A 27,076-nucleotide genomic window follows, 5' to 3' on the forward strand; every position below is an offset into this window, starting at 1 on the left:
GATGGTTATAAACTTGAAATAGAAATAGAATGCTCGATTGAAAACTAAATTTAGTAAATTTCACTAGTTATTAAACTTGAAACTTCATAATAAATTTTTCGCTATATTTATTTAATTTTTGTAATAAAACCATTCAACATTATACTAATAACTAATTTTAGAGTTCATATTAATATATATCATTTTAATTTTTGTTAATAGAGTTTAGCAACAATTAAGAGGAAAACTTAATAAAAATTAAAATGATATATATTAATATGAACTCTAAAATTAGTTATTAGTAAAATCACATAATTAATTTAGCATTGAGTAATTTTGATATTTACAATAATGTAAGTGGCGCCCACTATCCATCGGTAACATAATTTGACAAGATAAAAAAAAAAAAAAAAAAACTAAATTTTAATTTTTATTAAAATTTAATAATTGTGAATGATAAAAATAAAAATATAATGATCAATTTATGATGAAAAAAGGAATTCAAAGAATTATGATTTAATTTATCGGATACCGAAGATCTCTTCGCTGTTTTGCCGAAAGACCGGGTAGTTACTTTCCCAACAAGTCAAGCAGACCAGTCCGGCTCCCAAATTATTGGACCTAAAAGTACCCCGAGTACAAACTACATGGAGCATAGGAATCTAAACAAATTGCAAGTATCGATGGCAATTGAGCGGGCGGGGAGGATGCAACTGGTACTAAGGACAAGCCACAGCCACATACTTTTGACAAACAGTATGCAATTGTTCATTTTAAGGTTTGAGACAATTTTGTGTTGCTTCCTACAGAGATGCGAAACAGAAAATTACCTTGACAAAACTCCAAAAGTTCCTAAATTATTTTACGTACTTTTAACACTGCTTCTAAACAAACAAACAAACAAATCCAAATGGCTGGCTCCCCTCTTTTTATCATATAATATGACGTAGGTAAGGAGACAATAAAATTGTAATAAAATGCAAGGAGCCCCTCGTATCTGCAAACACCGTATGCGTAATAATAATAATGGGCCGACATGGCTTAGACCCCCTCGTCCTCTACACCAACTGCAAAATGCCCTGCATTCTTACCCTGCACCAAACCAACCAAAACCCACCCGGAACAGGCAAATTATTAGTAAATGGAAAACTGCCATTGCCAGTACTTTTTATCTATAATATCTATCATATGCTTATGCCATCAGATTAAAATGAAGCTTTTCTCCTTGCATTATTAGTATTTATTTTTTCTTTTTCTTTTTTCACTGCAAAAACTTGCATTGCAATTTCTTAAAGCAAACGATAACTAACCCTAAACTTGAACCCTTGCCACTTTATGTGGCAAGCTGGCTGCTTAGGTCGATCAGGTCACAGCAGGCTTGCCTCACAATTAGGTCAATCGAACCTACACCAAATAGATATAAAACCCAAACCATTCTCCCCTACTAAAGGATATCAGGAGATGTAAGGTACACGGCTTTACATCCAAATGGTTAATTATAATCTAGGCTGCTCACAAAAAAAGTGGATTGCCAAAAAGTACAGCTTTAAAGGTGACACAACACATGCAAGTGCTTGGTACCTGAGATAACATTCTCTGCTTGTTTCGAAATTGTGTCCTTGCCTTGTTTGCAACTGAGTTTGGTGATTTGTACAGCCTCTGCAAAAATAATATATCGCTTCAGGAAAAAACAGATGAAAAGAAAAGAAAAAATAAAAGACAAATCCCACCTTGAAACAGATATGTATTAACATCAAAATGATCAAATTTCTAACAAAGTTGATCGATCCAATGCAATGGAGAAATATAACAATATATCTTCAGTCTAAGGACATGGAGCAAGAGAATACTATCAATACCAAGAACCTAAACTTCAACTGCAGAGAATATTAGCCTCCCATCATCCTTAATACAAAACTACTTCCACGTTTGTAAGCTCTATATTGTTGAATGAATTAAAGCAAGCTTCCCTCTGGGGAATCACAATACCAAAAACATGAGAAGCTCCACTCTGAGATAACCCAGGTCCTCTTTCAAAAAAGACAGTTGTCTCTCAAACACAGGTTTAAGTTAACCTTACTGAGGAATTAATGACCTTGAAACCCCAAATGAAAATGATATAAAAATCAATTCTTGTTTTGAATTATTTCATTGTTTCGATGTTTGAAGCCACTGAAAATGAAAATTCAACTGTTAAGGTATATCTAGCAAAATGCAACCAGAAAGGGCGCCTAAATGTCTCACTTTCCATCACTTCAGATGTAGAACTATTAGAGGCTGTTTAGTTGTGGAAACCAGCCACAACTAAACATCTTTTTTGAGCATATGTTCAAATTTTTATATAGAATTAGTTTTCTGTAATTTAAACATTTGAATACACTTTTCAAATTTTCTTTGGAAAATGTAAACTATAGATTTTATAAAGAATTGGAAATTGAAAAATCAATCATTTTCCACAACAAAACAACTTAGGGCCCTAGCATCAACTTGAATAGAAACCCACTTCAAGTTTTCCTCACAAAAACCCTAAATTAGGATCAGGAAAACATATAGGGCCTTGCGTGAAAGTTCATTTCTTTTGAAAATTGGAAAACCTCAAACAAAGTCATGTCAGTTTGGCACCAGATTTGCATCAACTAACAGACTGATGAGAGACAGTTAAGGAAGGGAACAAGGTATACACAACCAATTATTATTATGGATGGAATCATGTAAAATAAGTTTGTTTGAATAATACATATGCAAAACCACTTATTATGAAAGTGTCTACCAGTCTATTCTGCTAAAGCTGAAACCCATAAGATGACTCCCTAGTTTCAGCTGGAAGCTGATCTATTCTTATTATTCAAATGCAAAACCACTTATTATGAAAGTGTCTACCAGTATATTCTGCTAAAGCCGAAAACCATCAGATAACTCCCTAGTTTTAGCCAGTAAGCTCATCCTATTCGTATGTCCTAGAAAGGTTTGACACAGTCTGCTTCCCACTGTGACAAACCAAGGAGTTACCATGCACAAAACCTAGGCTCTGGTCAGCTATGGAGCACAGAGACGGGGACACAGCATTCCCCAAAAAGTAGGGACACAGCACTGTCGGGATACATTAATTAATCAAATAAAGTTTGATTAAGGGGGAGGGTTGTGTTAGGTAGCCGACAACCAATGTAAAATTTAATCGGATCCAAAACATGAACTCTAAACAAATTATGAAAAAACGTTTGGGCGTGGGCATGGGCGTAACCCTTCATAGCGACGCGCTACACTGCCCGCATGTAGTGTCAAGTGAGCTAAGGCCGTTGCATCGGTGCCCAGATGTAGTGACAAATGAGCAAGGGTTCCCGCATTTGCTTGGACGGATGTGGGTAAAGAAGTTAGTCCAACATCAAAATCAAAATCAAAATCAAAACCTAAAACAAAATCAAAATAAAAAACAAAATCAAATTCAAAGTCAAAGCCAAAAACAAAATCATAGATTAAGGATTGGGTCATGGAACATAGGAACATTAACAGGCAAAGCTATGGAAGTGGTAGATGTGATGATTAGGAGAAAGATTAATATTATGTGCCTTCAAGAGACGAGATGGGTAGGGAAAAAAGCAAAAACTTTGTCAAAAAATGGATATAAAATATGGTACACAGGAAATGATCGAGCAAAAAATGGAGTGGGGATCATTATGGATAAAAGCTTAGTAGATGAGGTAGTGGATGTAAAGAGAATAAGGGATAGGATTATTATGGTGAAGGTTATTCTAGGAAGAATGACTATGAATATCTTTAGTACATATACACCATAGACGGGGTTAGGTGAGGAGATAAAAGCAAAATTCTGGGAGGACATAGAGAGACTCATACAAATGATACCAAGAGGAGCGAAAATGATTATAGGAGGTGACTTAAATGGTCACGTGGGTAGAGACGGGAACGGCTATAGAGAGGTACATGGAGGGTATGGATTCGGGGAAATTAATAATGAGGGTAAATCTATTCTAGATTTTGCAATGGCATATGGGCTCATCATAACCAATACTAGGTTCAAAAAACGAGACGAACACTTAATCACATATAAAAATGTCACATCAAGCACCCAAATAGATTACTTTCTCATGAGACAAGAGGACCAAGTATGTTATAGGGATTGTAAGGTGATACCAGGAAAGTGTTTGACTACTCAACATAGACTTCTAATACTTGACATCCAAGTAAGAAATTGGAAGAGAAAAAATCACATAAAACGAAATCCAAGAATCAGGTGGTGGGATTTAAAAGGGGAGAAACAACTAATCTTCAAAGAAAAATTAAGGGGTAGAAGAGAATGGAATGGAGAATGACAGACAAACCAAATGTGGAGAGAAATGGCTAATGCCCTGAGAAACACAGCAAAGGTAGTACTTAGAGAGACAAATGGTAGAGCCCCTAACCTTAAGGAGTCTTGGTGGTGGAATGAAGAAGTGCAATTGAAAATTAAAAATAAGAAAAATTGCTATAAGGCTGTATATCAGTGCAACAATGAAGAAAATCAAAAAAATTATAAATAATCAAAAAAGGCAGCAAAAAAAACTGTTAGTGAAGCAAGGTCAAAAGCATACGAGAATCTATATAAACGACTTGATACAAAAGATGGAGAAAGGGATATATATAAATTAGCTAAAGCAAGAGAAAGAAAAACAAGAGATTTAAATCAAGTGAAATACATAAAAGATGAAAATCAAAATGTATTAGTGAATGAGGGAGCGATTAAGGAGAGATGGAAGGAGTATTTCACAAAATTATTCAATGAGGATGGCGACGCAAGAGTTAGGTTGGGATATCTTAGTAACTTCGACGGGAACGTGAGCTATATATTTTATCGACGCATAAGTCCAAATGAAATAAGGCAAGTATTAAAAAAGATGAAAAATCATAAGGCGGTGGGACTGGATAATATACCAATAGAAGCATGAAAATGCATGGGAGAAGAGGATATCTCCTGGCTAACGAAATTATTTAACGCGATTCTTAAATCAAAAAAGATGTCAGATGAGTAGAGGAAGAGTACTTTGGTCCCTATATATAAGAACAAAGGAGATATTCAAAACTGTGAAAATTATAGAGGAATTAAGTTAATGAGCCATACCATGAAACTCTAGGAGAAAGTAATAGAGCAGAAGCTCAGAAAAGAAACAGAGGTCTCAGAAAATCAGTTTGGTTTCATGCCCGGTAGGTCAACAATGGAAGTTATAAATCTACTGAGGCGCCTAATGGAAAGGTATCGGGATCATCAGAAAGACCTACATATGGTGTTTATAGATCTAGAAAAGGCCTATGATAGGGTCCCTAGAGAAGTATTATGGAGGGTTTTAGAGAAGAAAGGAGTCCGAATAGTCTATATACAAGCCCTTAAGGACATGTATCATGGTGCAGAGACAAGGGTCAGAACATGCGAAAAGAATACTGAACCGTTTAAAATTACAATAGGATTGCATCAAGGTTCTGCACTAAGTCCATACATATTTGCTTTAGTAATTGATGAACTCACTAAAGATATTCAGACAAATGTGCCATGGTATATGCTATTTGCAGACGACATAGTGTTGGTGGATGAAACAAAAGAATGAGTGAACACTAAGCTTGAGTTATGGAGAAACAATTTAGAATCTAAGGGATTTAAATTAAGCAGAAAGAAAACAGAATATATGGAATGTAAATTTAGTAAGAATGCAAGAGTAGAGAATGTTATAATAAAATTAGAAGACCAAATCTTACAAAGAAAAGACCATTTTCGATATTTGGGATTAGTGATTCAAAAAGATGGAGAAATTCACGAGGATGTCACACATAGAATTAAGGCAGGTTGGCTAAAATGGAGAAATGCATCGGGGGTGTTATGTGATGATAAAATCCCATTAAAATTGAAAGGAAAATTCTATAGAACAGCTATAAGACCAGTTTTGTTGTACAGCTCAAAATGTTGGGCAGTCAAATACCAACATGAGCAAAAGACGAGTGTAGCGGAGATGAGGATGTTAAGATAAATGTGCGGCCATACAAGAAAAGATAAAATTAGAAATGAAGTTATTCGTAATAAGATAAGAGTAGTGCCAATAAAGGAGAAGATGAGAGAGACTAGACTAAGATGGTTTGGTCATGTGAGAAGGAGACCAAGAGACGCTCATATGAGGAGAGTTGATGAAATGGAACAATTAATCAAAAAAAGAGGTAGAGGCAGACCTAAGAAGACTTTGAGGGAGACATTAAAGTTTGATATGAAGTGTATGGATCTCAATGAAGATATGACAAAAGATAGAAATACATGGAAATCTAGAATTCATGTAGCTGACCCCACATAGTGGGATAAAGGCTGGATATGTTATTGTTGTTTTATTTCTAGTAACATCATAAAGTATCAAAACTATATTGCAAACTCATATATGCATTTAATATTCATAATTCAAAACTCTATACGAATAACTCTAATCTAATTAGCAACCAACTCATAAGTCATTACTCATTTCAAATTCAAACACCAAAAGGTCCAAAATAAGTATTTAAGATTCAAATTATATAAAAAATAAAAAGCTAGGGAAGAAATAAATGCAAACTGAAAAGGATGCAAGCATGTCAAAATCCAGTCAATGTTCAATGACAGAGGATACAAGTGTGAAGAGTATGAAAACTATAGTCATTCAAAGTTTCTGCAGAGGGAAAACACGTCCTATGCATTGTCTCCTCTTGTGTACTTTTAAAACAAATTAAAAAGATGTCCAACATGCCATGTGAGCGTGAACAGCATGTAGCAGTAGCATGTCAGCCGGCAACACCAGCATGATAGCCCCTAGGAAGTGTATTTGTTTCTTAGGCAGTCAGTTATTTAATGGTGCTATAAGTATGACCTTATCAGAACATGTGAGGACCTACAGAAATATTCTCCAAATTTATAGTTAATCTACTTTATCACAAATGGACATCCACTGATCATTCCCTGAAAGCTGCTTTCTCTTTGGGGTGAACCCAAAGAAAAAGCATGTAGCAGCACAAAAGCACCTAGGAAGTGTCTTTGCTTCTTAAGCAGTCAGTTATTTAGTGGCTAAAAGGTATGACCTTATCAGAACATGTGAGGACCTACAGAAATATCCTCCAAAATTTATAGTTAATCTACCTTATCACAAATGGACATCCGATGATCATTCCCTGAAAGCTGCTTTCTCTTTGGCGTGAACCCAAAGACATCATGAAGAAATTCATTTTCCTGTTTAAACCCAGTTGAGAACATGCAATTAGCAGATTACAACACAACTGCTTTGTCCTTGCTGTGAACCCAAAGGCAAGGCCTAGGTAAAGTTAAGAAAAAGAACCTGCATGTGTTTAACAAAGCCTGCCCCAAGGAAATGCCTAAAAAAGTCCAACTGTTAAAAGAGAAGAGAAAACAAGTAAAGTGAGAGCTACAAAGACAGAAATTTTACATCCACATTAAAACAAGAGCAAGGTAATGGGGAAACCTGTATTAGTTGAGACCAGGATGTGGCGTTCAGAGATTCACCTCCAATCTTCGTTGAGGATTCAGGAGGATGACCATACTGAAATTATATATTTTATAAAGGATCATTATTGTAGCAAGCAGTCAGTGAACATGTATCATACAGAAATTGGCAAAAACTAAATACCTCAAGAAACTCCAGAATATCTCTGAATGTGCTTCGCTGACTGTTAAGATCTTTCTTAGTAGAGCCTTTACCACCTGCTTCTGTGGAAAGGTTTCTCACTTGATTAAGGACTTTTCCCCTCAACCCTTGTATGTGGGTAAACTCCCGAGAGGTGGAGCCATTACTAGCATCTTTAGCATCACCAGAGAACTTGTCCAAGTTTCCTATATCAAAAATCAAAGCAAGTGCTTCACCAGCTGCTATGCGTACAGATCTGTCTTCCTTGTCTAGGAGAATAGAAAAATAAGAAATCAACCTGCATCATTGACAACAAAGAAAAAATCTCAGAGAATTCTCCTCGCACGCTAATTGAACATCAAACACTACATATCAACCTTTGTGGGAGGGGTTCTAAACCTCACACTGAGTAAAACTCATTACAGCAATGTATATTTTTATACACAGAGAGATGTAAGGTGGAAGGGAAGTAGTTAGAATCATTGAATCTAAAGGAAAACATTTACTCACTCTTGCCACATTTTTGGATCAAATGTCCATCCATCCATGGTGGTTAGAAGAAATGACCAAGCAGAGACCATTGCTGTTATTATACCTATTGTAGGTTTAGTGGCAACTACCTGAGAAGAAATATGCACTCAGCTATCATATTACAGATTTCAAGGACAACTAGACTTGCAGATCAAGGTATCTCAAATCATTAAGATGAGAAAGCCCAACAATTTTTAGCACCCAAAATCCACATAAAATGCAATGAAACTGAAAATACCCATAATAATAGGAGCCTAATCTGGATACTGCAAACATGTGGAATTGCATAATAGCGTGAGATAAGGATCACAAGTATATTAGTGACGAATAAGACAAACAAAAAAAATGCAAACTAGCATGATTAATTGCATTACAAAATAAAATTAGTTAAAAACACATACATTGGAAACCATTTTTGGATGAACCACTTGCCACATCATTTGCATTGATTTTTCTGTTTCTTCTGGCTCATTTCCCCCAATAAAAGTGATAACAGCCAAACACTCTAGTAACTACAATAGAAAAATCCATAATTTCAGTCAAACAACTGATCTCAAAGGGAAAATGCTATTGGTACACCTTTGTGTACACTTTGGACTACATAAAATTGTACCAATGACAAAAAAGTCCCCCATGAGGCGCATAGAAGTGCATATGAGACGCAGGGTATTTTAGTCATAATACCCCTTTATGTAGTCCAAAATGTACAAAATGGTTGTACATCTAGCATGATTCATCTCAAAGTAGTAGTTCACAGTAACAATGTACAACAGCTTCAGCTATGAAATGCCAATGTCAGACATACTGATGATATCTTTGATGTGTCAGACCCTGATTTTAGAGCCTGCGAGATGGGAGTTACAGATTCTTCCAATATTTCTCGAGTTTTGTCCCCTGGACCAGCAGTCAGAGCCAACAGTCCTACAAAAGAAAATATTTGTCAGAAACCACTCATAAATTAAACAAACTGAAAAATCTGAAAGGTAGAGTCACAGTCACCAATGGCATGAGCTGCTAAAGATGTTTCCTTAGCAGAACCCCGTTTGATGGAATTCAGACACTGATGGAGTAGCGTAACAAATCTGAAGAAAAACCATCACAAGCAGCCATAAGAATATAGCACACAGGAATTTGTACCCTAATAATTGTCTTGTTCAAATATTAAACATGTACTAAATTAGGCAGATGAATCACTATGATATATTCCTTTTTCTGTTTTCCCTTTCTGTTACATAATTTTCAATTTTGATAAACCAACATCAAGAAAACTAAGTGGCAGTAGATGCAACTAAATAAACCAAAAAATGGCTGAAAGAAAAATGAGCACAATAAACATGAATTCACTTGCAATAGTGCCAATTCATGCCTCTACAACTACTTGGATGAAACAAACATGAATTCACGTTTATCCTTGTGCAAATATACATCATGTCCTCTTGTCACAACCTTAGGGTTGGTAAATGAATCGTTCACATCTCCATATCCACCAACTTGGTTTCTCTCTTCACCGCCATCGTCTCAGCTCTACCTTGACTCACTTCCTCTTGAATCTGACGAAGGCCGAGTTCCAACATATCCAACCTCTCCTCTATCTGCTCCCAATTATGTCGAAGGCCCATCTCCACCGCATCCAACCATGTCTCCAGTTGCTTCACCCTCGTTCCTTCTGCCATCATTGGATTCACCTATTACTTTTGATCATTTGGCTACCCAACTCGCTGAAGTCGATCGATGGTGATAGCCGATTGGAATTTTCATAATTCCAATCATCTTCGCTTCCAGCTCACCAAACCTGATCGGTTGATATTTTTTATGGAACTGAATTCCGATCGCTTGGAATTTGCTACTCACCAGAAGTACTCAAAACTAAATGGCCAAGCTTCACCTAGCTTTGAACAGTTTCGATTGGATTTGCTGCTTCCCATTTATTTGATCGCTCGGACTTCGTTTGCGATCACTGTGATTCAACGACCGCCCCCAGACCTGCTTGCACTTCATGCCTTCCTTTCTCACTGGAATCGGCGCCTTCGTCTCACCCAATCACCGTCCAATGGTTAGAGGACCATTGGCTCTAATACCAAAATGTCACAACCTAGGGTTGGGCTAGGGTTTATGTAGTATTGGGAGCATTGGAATGCACTCAATCTTGGTCGTATATGATACATACACACACGGATTGAACAAGATAAAAATAACATAACACAAAACCAAAATGAAAACGACACAGAACAGAAAGCAAACCACGAGAAGAACACTAGCAATTATCCTAGTTCAAATCATCTTAAGTGTTAAATGATCCTACATCCAACCTTTAATCCCCTCGAGAGCAATCTTACTAATCAATCTTGAACAATCAGTACAAAATAGACCCTCACAAGTACAACAGAAATACGAGATTACAAAGGCTATCTTCTATAGACTTTTCTCTCAAACACATGCACTCATTCACCACATAATGACTCAAGCAACTGCCCCTGCCCTCTATTTATAGGCAATAATACAAGGAAACATATAAAGATATGACAATATGTATTATACCCCCCAAACAGAAAGTTACAGTTAGAAGACACTAACTAACTAACTGCCACTTGAAATAGAATGAACTCCATTGATTCCTTTAACAGGCTAAACTCGATGCAAACATACAACAGTTTAGAAAGGAAATTGAGAAGAATTTGGGGGAGAGAGAGAGAGAGCAGAATTGGAGGGAGAGACTAAGTAGAAACGGAGAGAATAGAAGGAAAACAGGGGAAATCGAGCGAGAGAAAAGTAAGGAAGGAAGCCCGAATTTAATATTTCATTTCCTAGTCCAATCTTTACATACTACAACCTATTTATAACTGAAAGCAGATTCTAGAAATAGCACCCATGTACTCTTCAACAGAAATCATAACCACCTATAGGTAAGGGCAAATATTTCTAAAAGAAAGAAAAAGAAAATTACAAATACTACCCTTAGAACATGACACCTCCTAAGTGACATGATCCCCCCCCCCCCCCCCCAATATCAGTAATCTCTCCCTAGTCCCCAAAGATCAAACCTCCATGTGAATCTCCAAGTGTTAATTGTTGAGGTAGCATGCAATCCATAAATTGTCCCTCCCAAGGATTGAGTTCTCCATATATGAATCTCTAGATGTCAATCTCTAGAGGTGGCACAAAAATATCCACAATTTCTCCCTCTAATTATCAAGTCTAACATGTGAGACAAAGCACACCCAGTGCCCTACCCAAGTAGAGAAGCTATAAGGACGCTTACAACACTCACCTATCCTCTCCTCATGGAACTTCCTCCCCTAAACCTTAAACAATTGTAGCACATCTTGGCTTGACCAACAAAACTTCCCCACCAGGTCCCTATCATTACTCATTGCATCACACAAGCATTATCTCCACAATTCAATGCAAGGAAATTTTAACCCATGCAATTTCATTTTATCATGAATAACCCTCAATGGGAGCCACACCATCGATGATATCCAAGGACCGTTCATGGCTTAATCAATTAAACCCCAAGTCTTTTCCCAAATGATGTTTGTTTTGAGTCATGGGACAGGTACAAGTATAGGAACCAAGCATGTCCATTAGATTATTTTGTGGTAGAGGAGAATAGGCCTAGTTGGTTCACCATTTTAGATCATGGTACGCCTTAAGAGTATCACTTGGTAAACGAACTACAATTTATTGTAGGTGAAAATAAATTATGGAAGTAAAAATTTTACAATTCATTGCATTTTCATCATTAAGAACCAAATAATACATTAGATTCACGAAATTGGATTGATACAATACAACAACAATCAAGTATTCATGAAACTAGATTGAATAGAACATAGAACAAAAGTGACATCCATTAAACAAGAATAAGAATAACATCAATAAGCTTTAATTCTTTTAGATGAGTGTGCTAATTATTAAACAAATCAACCAAAAAAAGCATAATTAATAGCTTTATTGCATCTTTCCCTTGCCTTTTGATGATATTGATCAATCTCGTATTTCTTCATTAACATTTGGGATGTAAGCAAATTTATGATTCAATTACATCCATTTCATCTCTTCCAATCTAATAGGAGACTCTTCTAAACAAGGATTATTTGGTGGAAGGTCTCATTTTTTTTTTTGTGGTCCCTGTTTGCAACTTTTAGAGAAGCATGATTAAAGTCAAATATCTGAATAAAAATAAAAACTAACTTATTACTATTAGCCCTTATTCCAAAATGCCCATTATCCAATATTCTAATTGCTTGGCTAAGCTGCTTCTCCAATTCCGTCCATTTCATTTGTCAAGTTTCCATTCTTTTTCTTTGATATGGATTTTCATAAACAACAAAGCCACTTAAGCCTATCAGGTGTGGCCGAATACATGAAATTCTACACCTGCGACCATTTCTATCCACGGCCATACCCCTTGTGAAGCCATTATATCCTATGCTGTGTCTAAAAATTTCCCAAGAAGTTTTCTTTGTTCTTGTTCTACTTCTTTGCTACCAATTTCCAACATTTTATCAACTCACCTCACAAATGTGTCTACCGGTCTTCTCATATGCCCAAACCATCCTAATCACCCCCCCCCCAACCCAAATTTTATCTTTAATAGGACCCACTTGAACCTCATCGCCCGTAACATCATTTTTTATTTTTCCTTTTATTGCATGGTCATATATCAACCATACCATCCTTATCTCAGTGACACTCATATTTTCCATGTGTTGCCATTTAATTGCCCAACATTTTGAGTCATACAACAAAGATGATCTTATAGCTATTAAATAAAATTTTCCTTTTATCATTACATGGAATTTATGATCGCATAACATATGAAACGCTCCTCTCTAGTTTAACCATCACATTTTGATTCTATGACTAACATGTTCAGTAATTTCCCCTTCATTTTGAACAGTTAATCCAAGATATCTGAACTTTCTCTTCTTTTTTTTTTTTTTTTCTGAATAACTTGATCTTGAACTCTAAGCCTCACCACATCATTATCTACTCTTTCTACCTTTATTGAACTTGTATTCCACGTATTTAGTTTTCAATCTACTCAACTTACATTTCATATGTTCAAGGATCCAATAATTTTGTTTTTGGGTACATAGGAAATGTCCACAATTAGAGGCATGGGAATGTCCAAATCCACAACCTCATGCTTACCATGAGGGGTGGGTTATCACCTGAGTCACCCTTAGGGATCCATAATTTTTAAAAATCAACTTAGGTATAATTGGTTCTAGGATTGCAAAAGAATTGCATTTTGCTTCATATGAAATGGATCCTTATCCCAAGGAGGTCCTAGTCATTGTGATTGAGGTTTGCATCATGCAAAGTTAGGCTTCAAGTTAACTGTTGATCTGTCAGGACCGTAGGGTTATGATAGGGGAAATGATGTCTTTTGCTTATGCAATGCAAGGTTGTTAAGCTATTGTACCAAGACTGCTACTCAAGAGTTGTACCTTGACGGTTATTTTGTGCCAAGGAATAGCTATAAAAGCTATCCTAACATAATGAGAATGGTACAAAAAGGCATATTCTTTGAAATTAGAATCCTCTCTCCAAGTCTCAGTCTCTCTCTCTCTCTCTCAATCCTTCTCTTTCTCTCGCATCCCTCTGTTCTTCTCTCCCCCTCTGCATCCTTTCTCCCAAAGCTCTTAAAATCAACTCAAAATTTACCTATTATGCCCAGAGGGCCTAACAATTTGGTCTCAGAGCCGAACGTTTCTTGACTTGGAATTTCGACAAACTCTGTTTTTCAAAGAAGCAAGTCGACGAGCTCAGTTTGGGTTGCACTACGATTGACACAATTCTAGTCGCTGACAATTGTGTTCCTAGACGGACGTTGGGCCGAATGTTGTTCCTCATGGGATATAACCATGGCTGATGGTACACAGATGAAGCAAATGGAGTCACAGCTATTGCAGGTGACAGCCTCTATGTCGGAGCTACAGAATCAAGTCGGGTCAATGGATGGTGCAATTGGTCAAATGAGTGCAAACATCAGTAGCCAAATTCGCATGGAGGTTGGCTCAATGAAAGAAGCGATGGAGACGAAGTTCAACGGTGTGATAGGACAGATGCGCGCAAACATCAACGATCAAATCCGCATGGAAGTTGGGGTATTATGCACTAAGTTCGGCAACCAATTTTGTGCAGAGGCAAGGGGTTTACGTGCTGAAATAGGCGGTTTGCGTGATGAAGTCAAGAATCAAATTTGGGAACAAATACAAAACTTCATGGTAATGTTTGCAGGGTAGAATCAAGTCAGAATATCGCCAAACTTTCCTCCCAGGGAAAGGTCCAACCCAATCCTTCCTACTTTCGAACCAGCCCCCAGAGTGGCAGAGTCTCTGGATTTAGAAATAGAGCCTACTGCTAGTGAAGAGATCTTCGAGGAGCAAGCTACGGGAAGAAGACCGAGAATATAGGCTGCGTCAACTCTACCTCAATTCCTTATGCCTAAGCTCGATCTTTCGAAGTTCGAGGGCCAAAATCCACAGTGGTGGATAAGGAGTCGTGAGATGTTGTTTTCATTATATCATATACTGGAGCAACAGAAGGTGGTACTAGCTTCAGCATATTTGAATGATATAGCAATGTCTTGGTTTCAAGGATGGAGTAGGTTACAAACAAACAATAATTGGACAGATTTTGTGAAAGGATTTTTTGCTAGATTTGGTGATCAAAACTTGGTCGACGTAGTGGAGGAATTTAATAAGTTGAGACAAGAGGGCACTGACCAGCAATATCAAGTAAAATTTGAGGAATTTAAGTCCTTAATGATCAATTTAAATCCAGGATTAAGCGAGGCTTACTTTGTTTCAAGCTTCATCAGCAACTTGAACGAAGAATTAAGGCCAACCATCAAAATGTTACAACCGAGGTCGGTCCAACAGGCTGCAAAAAGTGTGAGGTTGCAGGAGATGATGATGGATGCTATTATGAGGAAACAAAAATTTCCCATGAGGGGACAGCAGACAGTGATGAAGAGAGGAGTGGGGAAGGAGATGGTGAAGATGGGCCGAACCTATAGGGCACCTACCGTACAATCTACAGTAAATTTGAATCAGCCCATAGGAGGGAAATCTGGAATTATGGAACTGAGGAGACAGGCAGGCCAATGTTTCAAGTGTGGAGAAAAATATGCTTCAGGACATCAGTGTCGGAAGCAGTTGTTAATGTTGGAAGGAGATGAAGAAATTAAGGAAATAGAAGAAATTCAAGAAGAAGAAGAAGAAGGGGATGGATTGAGTAACAATGCGATTTCGTTGCATGCCTTGCGAGGCTTGGTTAATAGCAAGGCCATAAAAGCGGAAGGGAAGGTTCGAAGTCATAGACTTACAGTGCTAATTGGCAGTGAAAGCATAGTTTTTTTGGATGAGAAGCTGGCCAAATGTTTGGGATGTAAGGTGATCAGCACGCAGCCATTGACAATGATTGTGGCAAATGGGGAGAAGATGATTAGTATGTCTAATTGTGAAAATTTTTGGCAGGAGATGCAGGGAGAAATGTTTGTGAATGATTTAAGATTGCTTAAGTTGGGAGGATGTGATGTTGTGTTGGGAGTTGATTGGATGCAGACTATTAGGCCAATCAGCTTAGATTTCAACAAGCTAGAGGTTACCATTACTGAAGATGGGAAGTCAATAACACTGGTTGGGAGCCTAGAAGCAGGCTCTTGCAAGATGATGATGGGAAAAGGGCTGTGGAGGTTGCTGAAAACTAAACTGGAGCAAGTGGCACATCTTTTCTCGCTACAGGCCACTGATAACGAGGAAGATATGCAGCAGCTTTCGGTGGGGACAATAGTGATTGAAAGCAACCAAGATCAGCCTATTTGGCAGGTACATGAGATTGATTCCTTGCACACTTCTGTATGAGTATAAAGATCTCTTTGCAGAACCTACATCTCTATCTCCCCAACAACTATATGACCATGCCATACCCTTAAAACCTAACTCAGATCCTGTCAACATTCTATCTTATAAATATCCACCCAAACTAAGGAATGAAATTGAAACCTTGGTAAGGGACATGCTGCAACAATCAATCATACAACCTAGATATAGTCCTTTCGCTTCTCCAATCTTGTCAAAAAAAAAAAAAAATTGATGGTTCATGGCAATTCTGTGTTGACTATGGTCAACTAAATGCCATAACCGTCAAGGAAAAGTTTCCCATTCCCATAATTGAAAACCAATTAAACGAACTTAAGCATGCTACTATTTTTCTAAGAGCCAGTTATCATCAGATTTGAATGAAATTGAATTTAAGGTCATCAAGGACATTATGACTTTAAGGTCATGCCCTTTGGCCTCACAAATGGCTCAGCCACCTTCCAACCCTTGATGAACCACATCTTTAAACCTTACCTAAGGAAATTTGTCCTTGTTTTCTTTGACAACATCTTTATCTACAGCCCTACCTTTGCCAAACACCTCACACCCATTTAAAAAATGCATTTGAGATCCTTAAGCTCAACCACTTGTATGTGAAGAAATCGAAATGTGTTACTGCTATGTTGGAATGGTCAAAGCCTGTTAACGTGAAGGCCGTGAGGGGATTTTTAGGGCTGACTTGGTATTAGCGAAGGTTTATATAGGGATATGGGGTCAATAGTAAGCCCTTGACAGAGCTGTTAAAGAAAGACAACTTTCAATGGAACCCACAGGCAGAGGAGGCCTTTGAAAACTTAAAGGCAGCCATGAGTGAAGCACCTATCTTGGACTTAGCAGACTTTAATCAGCCCTTTATTTTAGAGACAGATGCGAGTAATGTTGGGGTGGGAGTTGTTCTCATCCAGGAGGGCCACCCAATAGCCTTCTATCATAACCCTAGGAGCAATAAAGGGGCATGTGAAGACATTTGTGTTAGATTAGTTTATGTACTTAGGTTCAATTTCTTGTATAAATCTGTTAGCAAAAGTTCTTCTATTGTAATGTTTTTTCTTTTCTGGTTTTTATAGCCGTCCATTAAATAAATGGGTTTCCGGTCAGTTAGGGCAGTTAGTTGTAACTGCCTTGCCCGCCTCTATCCTTTATAAATAGACGCTAGGAAAACTCGGTATTGTAAGGGTGAAATCTCGGGATATCTTGTAAGGGTGTGCGGGTGAGCTAGGCTGAGAGTTTTGTACTTCTCTTAGGGTGTTCTTCTCTTGGTAGTCTAGGGTTTTAGATTCGGGAAGAAGAGAAGACTTTTCTAGTTCATGTAATTGCTGTAAAGATTGTCAAGATAGTGGAGATTTCATAGGCCTAAGGCAGTCTGGATGTAGGTCTCATTTATGAGACTGAACCAGGATAAATTTGGTGTGTTTATTGCTATTTTTCTATTCCTAGTCCCTATATTTCTATCGGGTGATTGTGTGTTCTAAATAAGAGGTATAGCAGTGAGATCTTGAGGGCTAGATTACAGCGAGTGTGTGAGTGTGTGTCGGTCTTAAAAAGACTACAATATGGTATCAGAGCTCCAGGGATAAACTCCAACAAATCTATCAAGATTTTTCAAGATTCTCAAGAAACCAGAATCAGCTCTGGTAGGCGATCAGGGCACCCTCATCGGCCACTCGATATGATGTGGAGAAGTTTGACGACAGCAACGATTTTGGCCTCTAGCGGATCAAAATGGAAGCCCTGCTGTGCAGTCTAGGGTTGGAAAAAGCAATCGAACAAGAGGTAACTACCGAGGGAAGCTCTGAAGGTAAGGATCCTAAAACCATATCTTTAGAGGATAAGGAAATAAACAAGAAAGCATACAGCATGCTTATCTTGAGTCTTGGAGACAAAGTTCTCCGAGAAGTTTCAAAATTAAAAACAGCCACTGAAATCTGGAAGAAATTGGAGTCTCTTTATTTAAAGAAGACTTTTATCCAGTAGGCTGTATTTAAAGGCCAAATTCTTCACATATAAGATGCAAGAAAATCAGAAACTTCAAGAGCATCTAGATGAATTCAATAAGCTATGTCTTGACTTAGAGAATATAGGAGTAAACTATGAGGACGAAGATAGAGCCCTAGTTCTTCTTTATTCTCTGCCTAAGTCTTATGAAAACTTTGTAGACATCCTGCAACACGGTAGGGACAAACTATCGTTAGAAGATGTAATAGGATCCCTAAACTCAAAGGAATTGAGAATAAAAATGGAAATAAAAACCACCCCCAGTGATGCCCTAACCGTAAGGTATAGGAGTACCAAAAAGGACTCAAAAGGAAAAAGGGGAAAGTCTAGATCAAAGTCTAGAAATGGAAAGGGTCCTATTAAGTGTTACTACTGCCAGGAGGAAGGGCATATCAAGAGATACTGCCCTAAAAGAAAGAAAGACATGGCTGAAAAGAAAACATCCGATGGTGGAGCAAACTTAGCTGACCTTGGATATGACAGTTCAGAGGCCTTGACTGTCACAGAAATAGCTGGAAGTAACAGTTGGGTGATGGATTCGGGTTGTTCATTTCACATGACCCCTAGGAGGCATTGGCTGCAAAATTATAGAGAAATTAATGGGGGTAAGGTCTTGCTAGACAATGACCATGAGTGCAGGGTTATAGGAGTGGGAGATGTGAGGTTAAGGGTGAATGATGGCTCGGTTTTGACTCTCTCAGCAGTTAGGCATGTGCCTGATCTCAAGAGGAACTTGGTTTCCCTTGGAGAATTAGACAGAAATGGCCTAAAATTCAAAGGAGAGACAGGAGCCATAACAGTGGCCAAAGGGTCACTGGTCTGCATGAAAGCAAAATTGCAGAATGGCATTTATATCCTGCAAGCCTCCACCTTAAGTGGTGAGGCTGCAGCAGCAAGTAGCAAATCCCAAGATTTGGCTAAATTGTGGTATCTAAGGATGTCACATATAAGTGAGCAAGGGCTCAAGGAGTTAGCTAAACAAGGGATCTTAGAAAATAACCAAGTCTCAGTTTTATCCAAATGTGAGCCTTGCATCTATGGAAAGGCAGCAAAACTTAGCTTTAATAAGACTGTCATTCACTCATCTAAGTCCACCTTAGATTACATACACTCGGATCTGTGGGGACCAGCCCAAACCCCAACCCATGGAGGATCTAGATACTTCCTTTCTATTATAGATGATTATTCTAGAATGTTGTGGGTTTATGTGCTAAAATCTAAAGATCAAACTTATGGGACCTTTAGAAACTGGAAGACAATGGTAGAAACTCAAATGGGCAAGAAAATTAAAACCATTAGGACAGATAATGGATTGGAATTCTGCAATAAGGAATTTAATGAAATGTGCAAAGAAAATGGCATAATTAGGCACCTAACAGCCCCTAGAAACCCCCAGCAAAACGGGTGGCTGAGAGGATGAATCGGACAATATTAGAAAGGGTAAGATGCATGTTATTCCATGCACACCTTCCAAAAACTTTCTGGGGGGAAGCAGTTTCTACTGCAACCCATATACTCAACCGAACCCCATCTAAAGCCATAGACTTGCAAACTCCCTATGAGAAATGGACAGGCCATAAGCCAAACCTTGCCCACCTTAGGGTGTTTGGGTGTTTAGCCTATGCTCATGTGAAGCAAGGCAAACTTGAACCTAGGGCTAGGAAATGTCTCTTTATAGGTTATCCAACCGGTGTGAAGGGATACAAACTATGGAACCTTGAACAAGAAGGACCTAGGACAATAATCTCTAGGGATGTAACTTTTGATGAGTCATCTACCATAAGTCTAAGCTCAAATGAAACCCAGAAGCATCTAGATGAGAAGAACGACTCTATGAAGGTAGACATTCAAGGTATAGAGCCTGAAATGAATGACACAGAACCTGAACCAGTTCTGGACCTAAATGATCAGGTCCAAGAGGAAGATCAGGGTGCTGAAACATCTCAATATGAGGAAGAAGAAGCTGACAGTGATGCTGATTCCAGCATTGGTGATCAGCCAAACCCAAATAGGTATAGTGTGGCTAGAGATAGGCAACCTAGAGTCCGCAGGCCACCTCTTAGGTTTGGTTACTTAGATTTAGTAGCCTGTGCTTTATATAGTGCCTCCAAAATTTCTGATGAAGAGCCCCAATCCTATGACCAAGCTATAGCTTCTAAGCATTCCCAAAAATGGATAGAAGCCATGAAATCAGAAATCTTCTCTTATGAAAAACCAAACCTGGGAACTGGTAGAAAAACCGAAAGGGAAGAGGATTGTAAGCTGCAAATGGCTTTACAAAATAAAAGAAGGAGCGAATGTAAATTCTAAGCCTAGATTCAAAGCTAGGCTAGTTGCTAGAGGATTTACCCAAGTCCAAGGGGTTGATTACAATGAAGTTTTCTCCCCAGTTGTAAGGCATACATCAATTAGGGTTTTGCTGGCCATCACTGCCCAATTAGACTTGAAATTGGAGCAGATGGATGTTACCACAGCTTTCCTACATGGAGAGTTGGAAGAAAAGATATATATGAACCAACCTAGAGGTTTTGAAGTCAAGGATAAGGTGGAGAAAGTTTGTTTGCTCAAAAAGTCTCTCTATGGGTTCAAACAATCTCCTAGACAGTGGTATCGCCGATTTGATACTGTTATGATAAGCCAAGGATATTCAAGATGTTCCTATGATTGTTGTGTGTATCTTAAGCACATATCCCCTAGCATTTCAAGATACTTACTACTCTATGTGGATGACATGCTTATTGCAAGTCAATCCCATAAAGAAATTCAGCAACTAAAGCAGAAATTAAAGGCTGAATTTGAAATGAAGGAGCTAGGTGAGGCTAGGAAGATTCTAGGGATGGAAATCTCTAGGGATAGGCAGCATAGAAAATTATTTCTATCTCAAAAATCATTTATAGAAAAGTTGCTATCGAGGTTTGGTATGGCTGTTTCAAAACCAGTAAGTGTGTCATTTGCCCCTCACTTCAAATTAACCTCAAAACAGTCCCCTAAAAATGAGGAGGAAAGGAGAGAAATGGAGAAGATTCCATACTCAAATGCTGTAGGCAGCCTGATGTATGGAATGGTTTGCACCCGGCCCGACCTAGCTCATGCAATGAGTGTAGTTAGCCGCTTCATGGCAAACCCAGGTAGATCCCATTGGATGGCTGTAAAATGGATGCTTAGATACCTAAGGGGCACCAGCAAAAATGTGTTGTCCTATGGTGGAGCCAAAATAGGAGAAAAACCTAGTATTCTAGGCTTCTCAGATGCAGATTACGCTGCAGACCTTGATAAACGTAGGTCCACAACCGGTTACATTTTTAAGTTGTGGAATTCCTCTATTAGTTGGAAGTCCAACCTCCAACATGTGGTAGCTTTATCCACTACCGAGGCAGAATACATAGCTGTTGCTGATGCAATTAAAAAGGCTATATGGCTTAAGGGGCTAGTAGGAGAGCTTCTAGGTTTAGAGGTTAAAGTCACTTTGATGTGTGATAGTCAAAGTGCTATACATTTATCAAAGAACCAGGCTCATCATGAGAGGACAAAACACATAGACATTAGATATCATTTCATTAGGGATATCATTGAAAATAAATTTGTGAATCTAATCAAAGTTGCAGGAGAATATAATGCTGCAGATATATTCACCAAAGCTGTTCCAGTTTCAAAGCTTCAGCAACATATCAAGCAGCTGGATCTTATTCCAGATCAGATTGAAGATGGAGCAGCTGTACAGGAAGCTAAAGTACAGAAAATCTAATCCAAATGGGTGGAGAATTGTGAAGACATTTGTGTTAGATTAGTTTATGTACTTAGGTTCAATTTCTTGTATAAATCTGTTAGCAAAAGTTCTGCTATTGTAATGTTTTTTCTTTTCTGGTTTTTATAGCCGTCCATTAAATAAATGGGTTTCCAGTCAGTTAGGGCAGTCAGTTGTAATTGCCTTGCCCGCCTCTATCCTTTATAAATAGACGCTAGGAAAACTCGGTATTGTAAGGGTGAAATCTCGGGATATCTTGTAAGGGTGTGCGGGTGAGCTAGGCTGAGAGTTTTGTACTTCTCTTGGGGTGTTCTTCTCTTGGTAGTCTAGGGTTTTAGATTCGGGAAGAAGAGAAGACTTTTCTAGTTCATGTAATTGCTGTAAAGATTGTCAAGATAGTGGAGATTTCATAGGCCTAAGGCAGTCTGGATGTAGGTCTCATTTATGAGACTGAACCAGGATAAATTTGGTGTGTTTACTGCTATTTTTCTATTCCTAGTCCCTATATTTCTATCGGGTGATTGTGTGTTCTAAATAAGAGGTATGGCAGTGAAATCTTGAGGGCTAGATTGCAGCGAGTGTGTGAGTGTGTGTCGGTCTTAAAAAGACTACAGGGCAGTATTGTAATAGGGTTACAATAGCTTGTTAGGAGATATTTTGCAATCTGTTGGGTGTTATTATGAATTCAATTAACAACCAACTATGCCTATAAAAGGGCTACTTGTAAGAGGATGGGATGTTATGTGAAATAAGATTGAAATCCTTTCCTTATAATTCTCTTTATCCCTTTCTCGATTCTCTTTGATTTCTCCCTCCCTTTCTACTAATTTCTCTCCCTCTTTTCAATTCTCTCATTCTAATTTCTCCCCTAATTCCAATCTCAACCGTAGGTAACCCTAGGAATGTGACACCTTCCTTAGCCAAGCCTTAGCTCCCAAACATGTGGGATTAAGTGTATATGATAAGGAGTTATTGGCAGTGCCGATAGCCATCGATAAATGGAGGAATTACTTGGAGGGTGGTTCCTTTGTTATCCACACCAACCACGAGAGTTTGAAGTTCCTATTACAACAGAAGTTGCAAACACGGATACAAAGAAAGGGGATGAGTGAACTAATGGGTTTCGACTATACTATTCAGTATAGAAAAGGGAAAGAGAATGTTGTTGCAGATGCTCTCTCTCAGTGTTTTGAAGAAGGAAGGGTGGTAGCCATCATTGCAGTCATACCCGATTGGTTACAAGAGGTGACAAGCTAGTTATACACTAGCTGAATGGTCAAAAGAGTTGCTGGAGCAACTACTCATCAATCCTTCAAGTAGATCGGGATACACAATGACTAATGGACTGATCCAATTTCATGGCAAGATAGTAATAAGGGATTGTGAGTAGCTGAAGTCCAAAATTTTGCAAGCTTTGCATGAGTCACTAGTGGGTGGACACCCAAGCATACAAAATACCTATCACAAGGTAAAGCAACTATTTTATTAGCCAAACTTAAAGAGGGGGTGTGATGGAGTATGTGTTGTCCTGTGAGGTGTGTCAACGTTGTAGACACGAAACGGCGGCAACACTAAGGTTATTATAGCCTTTGGAAAGACCAGCACAAGCCTGGGTACGCCTATCCACGGATTTCATAGAATGATTACCAAAATCAAAAAGCAAGAATTGTATCCTTGTGGTGGTGGACAGATTCACTAAGTTTGCCCATTTTATAGGTCTATCTCACCCTTTTTCAGCTTAGGAGGTGGCAAGAGTATTTTTGGATTCGGTGATCAATTTGCATGGGATGCCTCAGACCATAGTCTCTGATAGAGACAAGGTCTTCACCAATTTGTTGTGGCAAGAATTGTTTTAAGTCATTGGTGTCAAAAGTCCATATGTCTACCGCATATCATCTGGAGACTGACGGGCAAACAGAACGGCTCAATCAGTGTCTAGAAACGTACCTACAATGCTTTTGTTTTATACGACCTCAGGCCTAGCACAAGTGATTATCTTTAGCACAGTGGTGGTATAATCCATGTTACCACAACTCCATCAAATGTCCCCCTTTCAAGCCTCGTACAGTTATAAACCACCATTGCTGCTAGCCACCTTAGAATACACATTTGTAGCCACTGTAGATGACTATTTACAGCAACAACAGGAGGTTCTGCAGGTGTTTCGCAAGGAGTTGGCCACGACTCAACACCAAATGAAACAATTTGTTGACCGTAGGTGAAGCGAGAGGGAGTTCTCAATGGGTGATCAAGTTTATTTGAAGTTACAACATTCCCATCAAAGGGCTATTACTCACAGACTGATTTTTAAACTAAGTCCTAAGTTTTTTAGTCCTTTTCCCATTGTGGCCAAATTTGGGACTGTAACTTATAAGCTCCAACTGCCTGCCAATTCTCACATACATCATGTCTTTCACGTCTCCTTGCTTGAGAAATTAGTGGGTAACCAATTAATCCTACCTTACCTGCCTATGTATCTGATGCTTCCCCACTATGGAGCCAGCCCTCATCTTGGATAAGCAGGTAATTCACAAACAAGAGGCCCCTATCACTCAAGTGCTGGTCCAATGGGCCCACCTCCATCCAGACAACAACACCTGGAATACCTCCTAGATTTGCTCCAACAATTCCCAAAAGCAGTTCAACTTCTTTCTATTTCTTGAGGACAAGAAATTTAGGGGGGTGGGGGTAATTTGTCAGGATCCTAGGGTTATGATAGGGGTAATGATGTCTTTTGTTTATGCAATGCAAGGTTGTTATGCTATTGTACCTAGACTGCTACTCAAGAGTTGTACCTTAACGATTATTTTGTGCCAAGGAATAGCTATAAAAGCTATCCTAACATAATGAGATTGGTATGAAAAGGCATACTCTCTGAAATCAGAATCCTCTCTCTCTCTCTCAGTCCTTCTCTTTCTCTCACATCCCTCTGTTCTTCTCTCCCCCTCTACATCCTTTCTCCCAAAGCTCTTAAAATCTAGTCAAAATTTACCTGTCAAGCCTAGAGGGCCTAACATGATCTTGAATGATTTCATCAACTAGGTTGAAGCAAAACATATATGAAGTTCTACATGGGAGCTCTACAAACTTGCACTTTAGGAGATAGAAGGAATTTTATAAAGACTCCATACTACCAACCTTACTAATAACTAGCCATGATAGAGATTAAAACTAGAAAATAGCCATTTTGCACTATGCCCATATCTAAAAGCCCAAAGGCATGGTGGCACCACCAACAATGTCTACAATCGAGTATGCACCTACTACTAGAGTGTCCAGCTGCATCCAACCATGAGATCTCTAATTATATTGTATCTATCATGCAATGTTGGTCCCCCAAATTTAGTTAGCTAATTTTCAATGTACCAGATTGCTCTAATAGTCTAGTGTCAGAGTTCACATCCTAAAATAATTTATAACCAATGTGGCCCATCTAGAAATACTCATGTGGCACTCTATTTCTAACCAATGTGGGATATGACATTTTTCCCCCACCCAATCACATGACACCCTCATCACAGTCATTCCCACTTTTCCAAAGAGCTAACAGGCTTAACTTGAACCAAGAATGCCTGAACACAGACGTCTCCCATGTGGTCCACAACAATAATAGAAGGAGGGCACACCTGGGTCCCACCCTGATGCAACTTTGTCATGAGCTTACAACCTAAAAATTTGCCGTCGGTATGCCTCACCTAGTACATAGGACCTTATAAAATCCATGAGGCACTCCATCTAGAAACTGATTTAGGACATGACACTAGGCTAAGGCAAGGCATAGGAACCCTCTACATGGATTTCCATGGAGCATGGACTTCTATATCAAAGTCTACAACTACAGGAGTGTCACCCTAATCAACCGCTCACGTTTCATAGGCATCATCATTCTTAATTGATCTCTCCCTTATAAATAGGGTAGTCATCATTTGAGAGAATAAAGAACTACAAAGCAAAAAGCCCATTTCTTTGTTTTCAATAGATTCAAAAGTCATCCCCTCCTTCCCTCCCCCCTCATGCACGTGCATGAAAGACATCACCCTATTGCCCTTCTTGCATCCAGTGTGCTTGATGTCACCACTATTTCAGCCAGCTACCTTCCAGAAACATCTCCCAGGCTCTCACAATTCTCTTAAGAGCCTTATAAAAAATACACGAGCAGACAGTCACCTCAGTTCTTTGAAACATAATCACAAACAACTGATAGAGAAAACAAAAGCATCACATATTCAGCTATTTTGGACTTCTGAATCCCCCAGCAAAGTGTATGATAACATTAAAAAAATTAAAAGTGGAAACAACAAAAATTTGTACTTCTTCTCCACAAAATCATGCTGCAAGTTGCTATTGAAAGCCTCTATAATCGCTGCCAAGGCCTTCTCCCTGGTGGATGCCCTGTTATAAATAAAAGAAACAAGGTGCAATCAGCAAAAAATTAGAAGCTACTCCTCCTCAATAAATATGCGACCTTGTTACAGTTAAAATTCTGCAAATTTCACATTACTCAAGCTGCATTTATGTTTACTACGAATTTATGACAGTGAAATTATTAATTTAACCAAAAAAGTAACCACCTTTTCTCATATAAAGAATCCAAGCATTGATCAAGAAAACTCTCATTGTCCAGCTGAACTTCTTCAGTACCGGACACCGGCATATTATCTGATCGGCTAGACGATGCCGAACTCAAACTATCAGTATCGTCAGTATCAAACATCGCAGGATTCCTACGTTGTGAACTACCTGAAATCCAACCAAATAAGGAGAAACTCATCATACACCTCCAACCCAAACAAACGGAATTCCAAACCATAACAGTTTGACAGTAAATTCGAACACTCGGTTAAGGTTTTCCATCGTCTATCATAATTAAACCCAAATCACAACACTACAGAACAAAAAAGTCGAAATTAACAAGCGGTCAAACCCTAAGCAAAGAAAGAAATACAGAAACCCTAGGGCAAATCAACGGAAAGGAAACGCGTGGATAGGGAAAGACTTACGCTTGCCCATCGGTGACGGGGCTGCTTGGCTCCTGATTTTGTACGTCAGAAGGAGGTACAAGGTTGACAAGGAAACAAACGATGAAAGGATCTGGAGAAGAATAAGAGATCGGAGGGCAGAGAAAGGATTGAGCGAAGCAGAGTCGAACCGGAAGACGATGTATCCATTAACCTTTCGTAAAAGGAGAAATTTGCGTTTCTGGTTCCCTCTCGCTCCACGAGAACTAGATTTGGGGGGATGTAGATTTGCGGAGGCACGGATGGGTGAATGAATGATGACGGATTGATTCTATG

The 27,076-nt window shown here is 38.6% G+C and overlaps 1 protein-coding gene across 1 annotated transcript; it reads right to left on the reverse strand.

Moving 5' to 3' along the window:
• Positions 1–699: 699 nt before the first annotated feature.
• LOC127807571 (uncharacterized) lies at positions 700–27,076 on the reverse strand. Its single transcript, XM_052345535.1, has 13 exons — positions 26,783–27,076; positions 26,354–26,522; positions 26,094–26,174; positions 9,147–9,229; positions 8,953–9,068; positions 8,549–8,659; positions 8,127–8,236; positions 7,620–7,914; positions 7,455–7,532; positions 7,311–7,361; positions 7,115–7,204; positions 1,561–1,638; positions 700–1,071 (listed from the first exon to the last, which is right to left on the reverse strand). Exons 1-13 carry the CDS (start codon positions 26,790–26,792, stop codon positions 1,021–1,023), a joined length of 1,323 nt encoding a protein of 440 aa, XP_052201495.1. The 5' UTR covers positions 26,793–27,076; the 3' UTR covers positions 700–1,020.

Source organism: Diospyros lotus, chromosome 8 (assembly GCF_014633365.1).
Source record: "Diospyros lotus cultivar Yz01 chromosome 8, ASM1463336v1, whole genome shotgun sequence".
Lineage (NCBI taxonomy): Eukaryota > Viridiplantae > Streptophyta > Magnoliopsida > Ericales > Ebenaceae > Diospyros > Diospyros lotus.

What these genes read in the sequence shown, in the direction of transcription:
- LOC127807571 (XM_052345535.1), bottom strand. An exon ending in ATCCAAAAATGGTTTCCAAT is followed by an intron (nt 8,237 to 8,548) that starts GTATGTGTTTTT and finishes ATTTCTTCTCAG; the next exon opens with GTAGTTGCCACTAAACCTAC. An exon ending in GATCCAAAAATGTGGCAAGA is followed by an intron (nt 7,915 to 8,126) that starts GTGAGTAAATGT and finishes TCAATGATGCAG; the next exon opens with GTTGATTTCTTATTTTTCTA.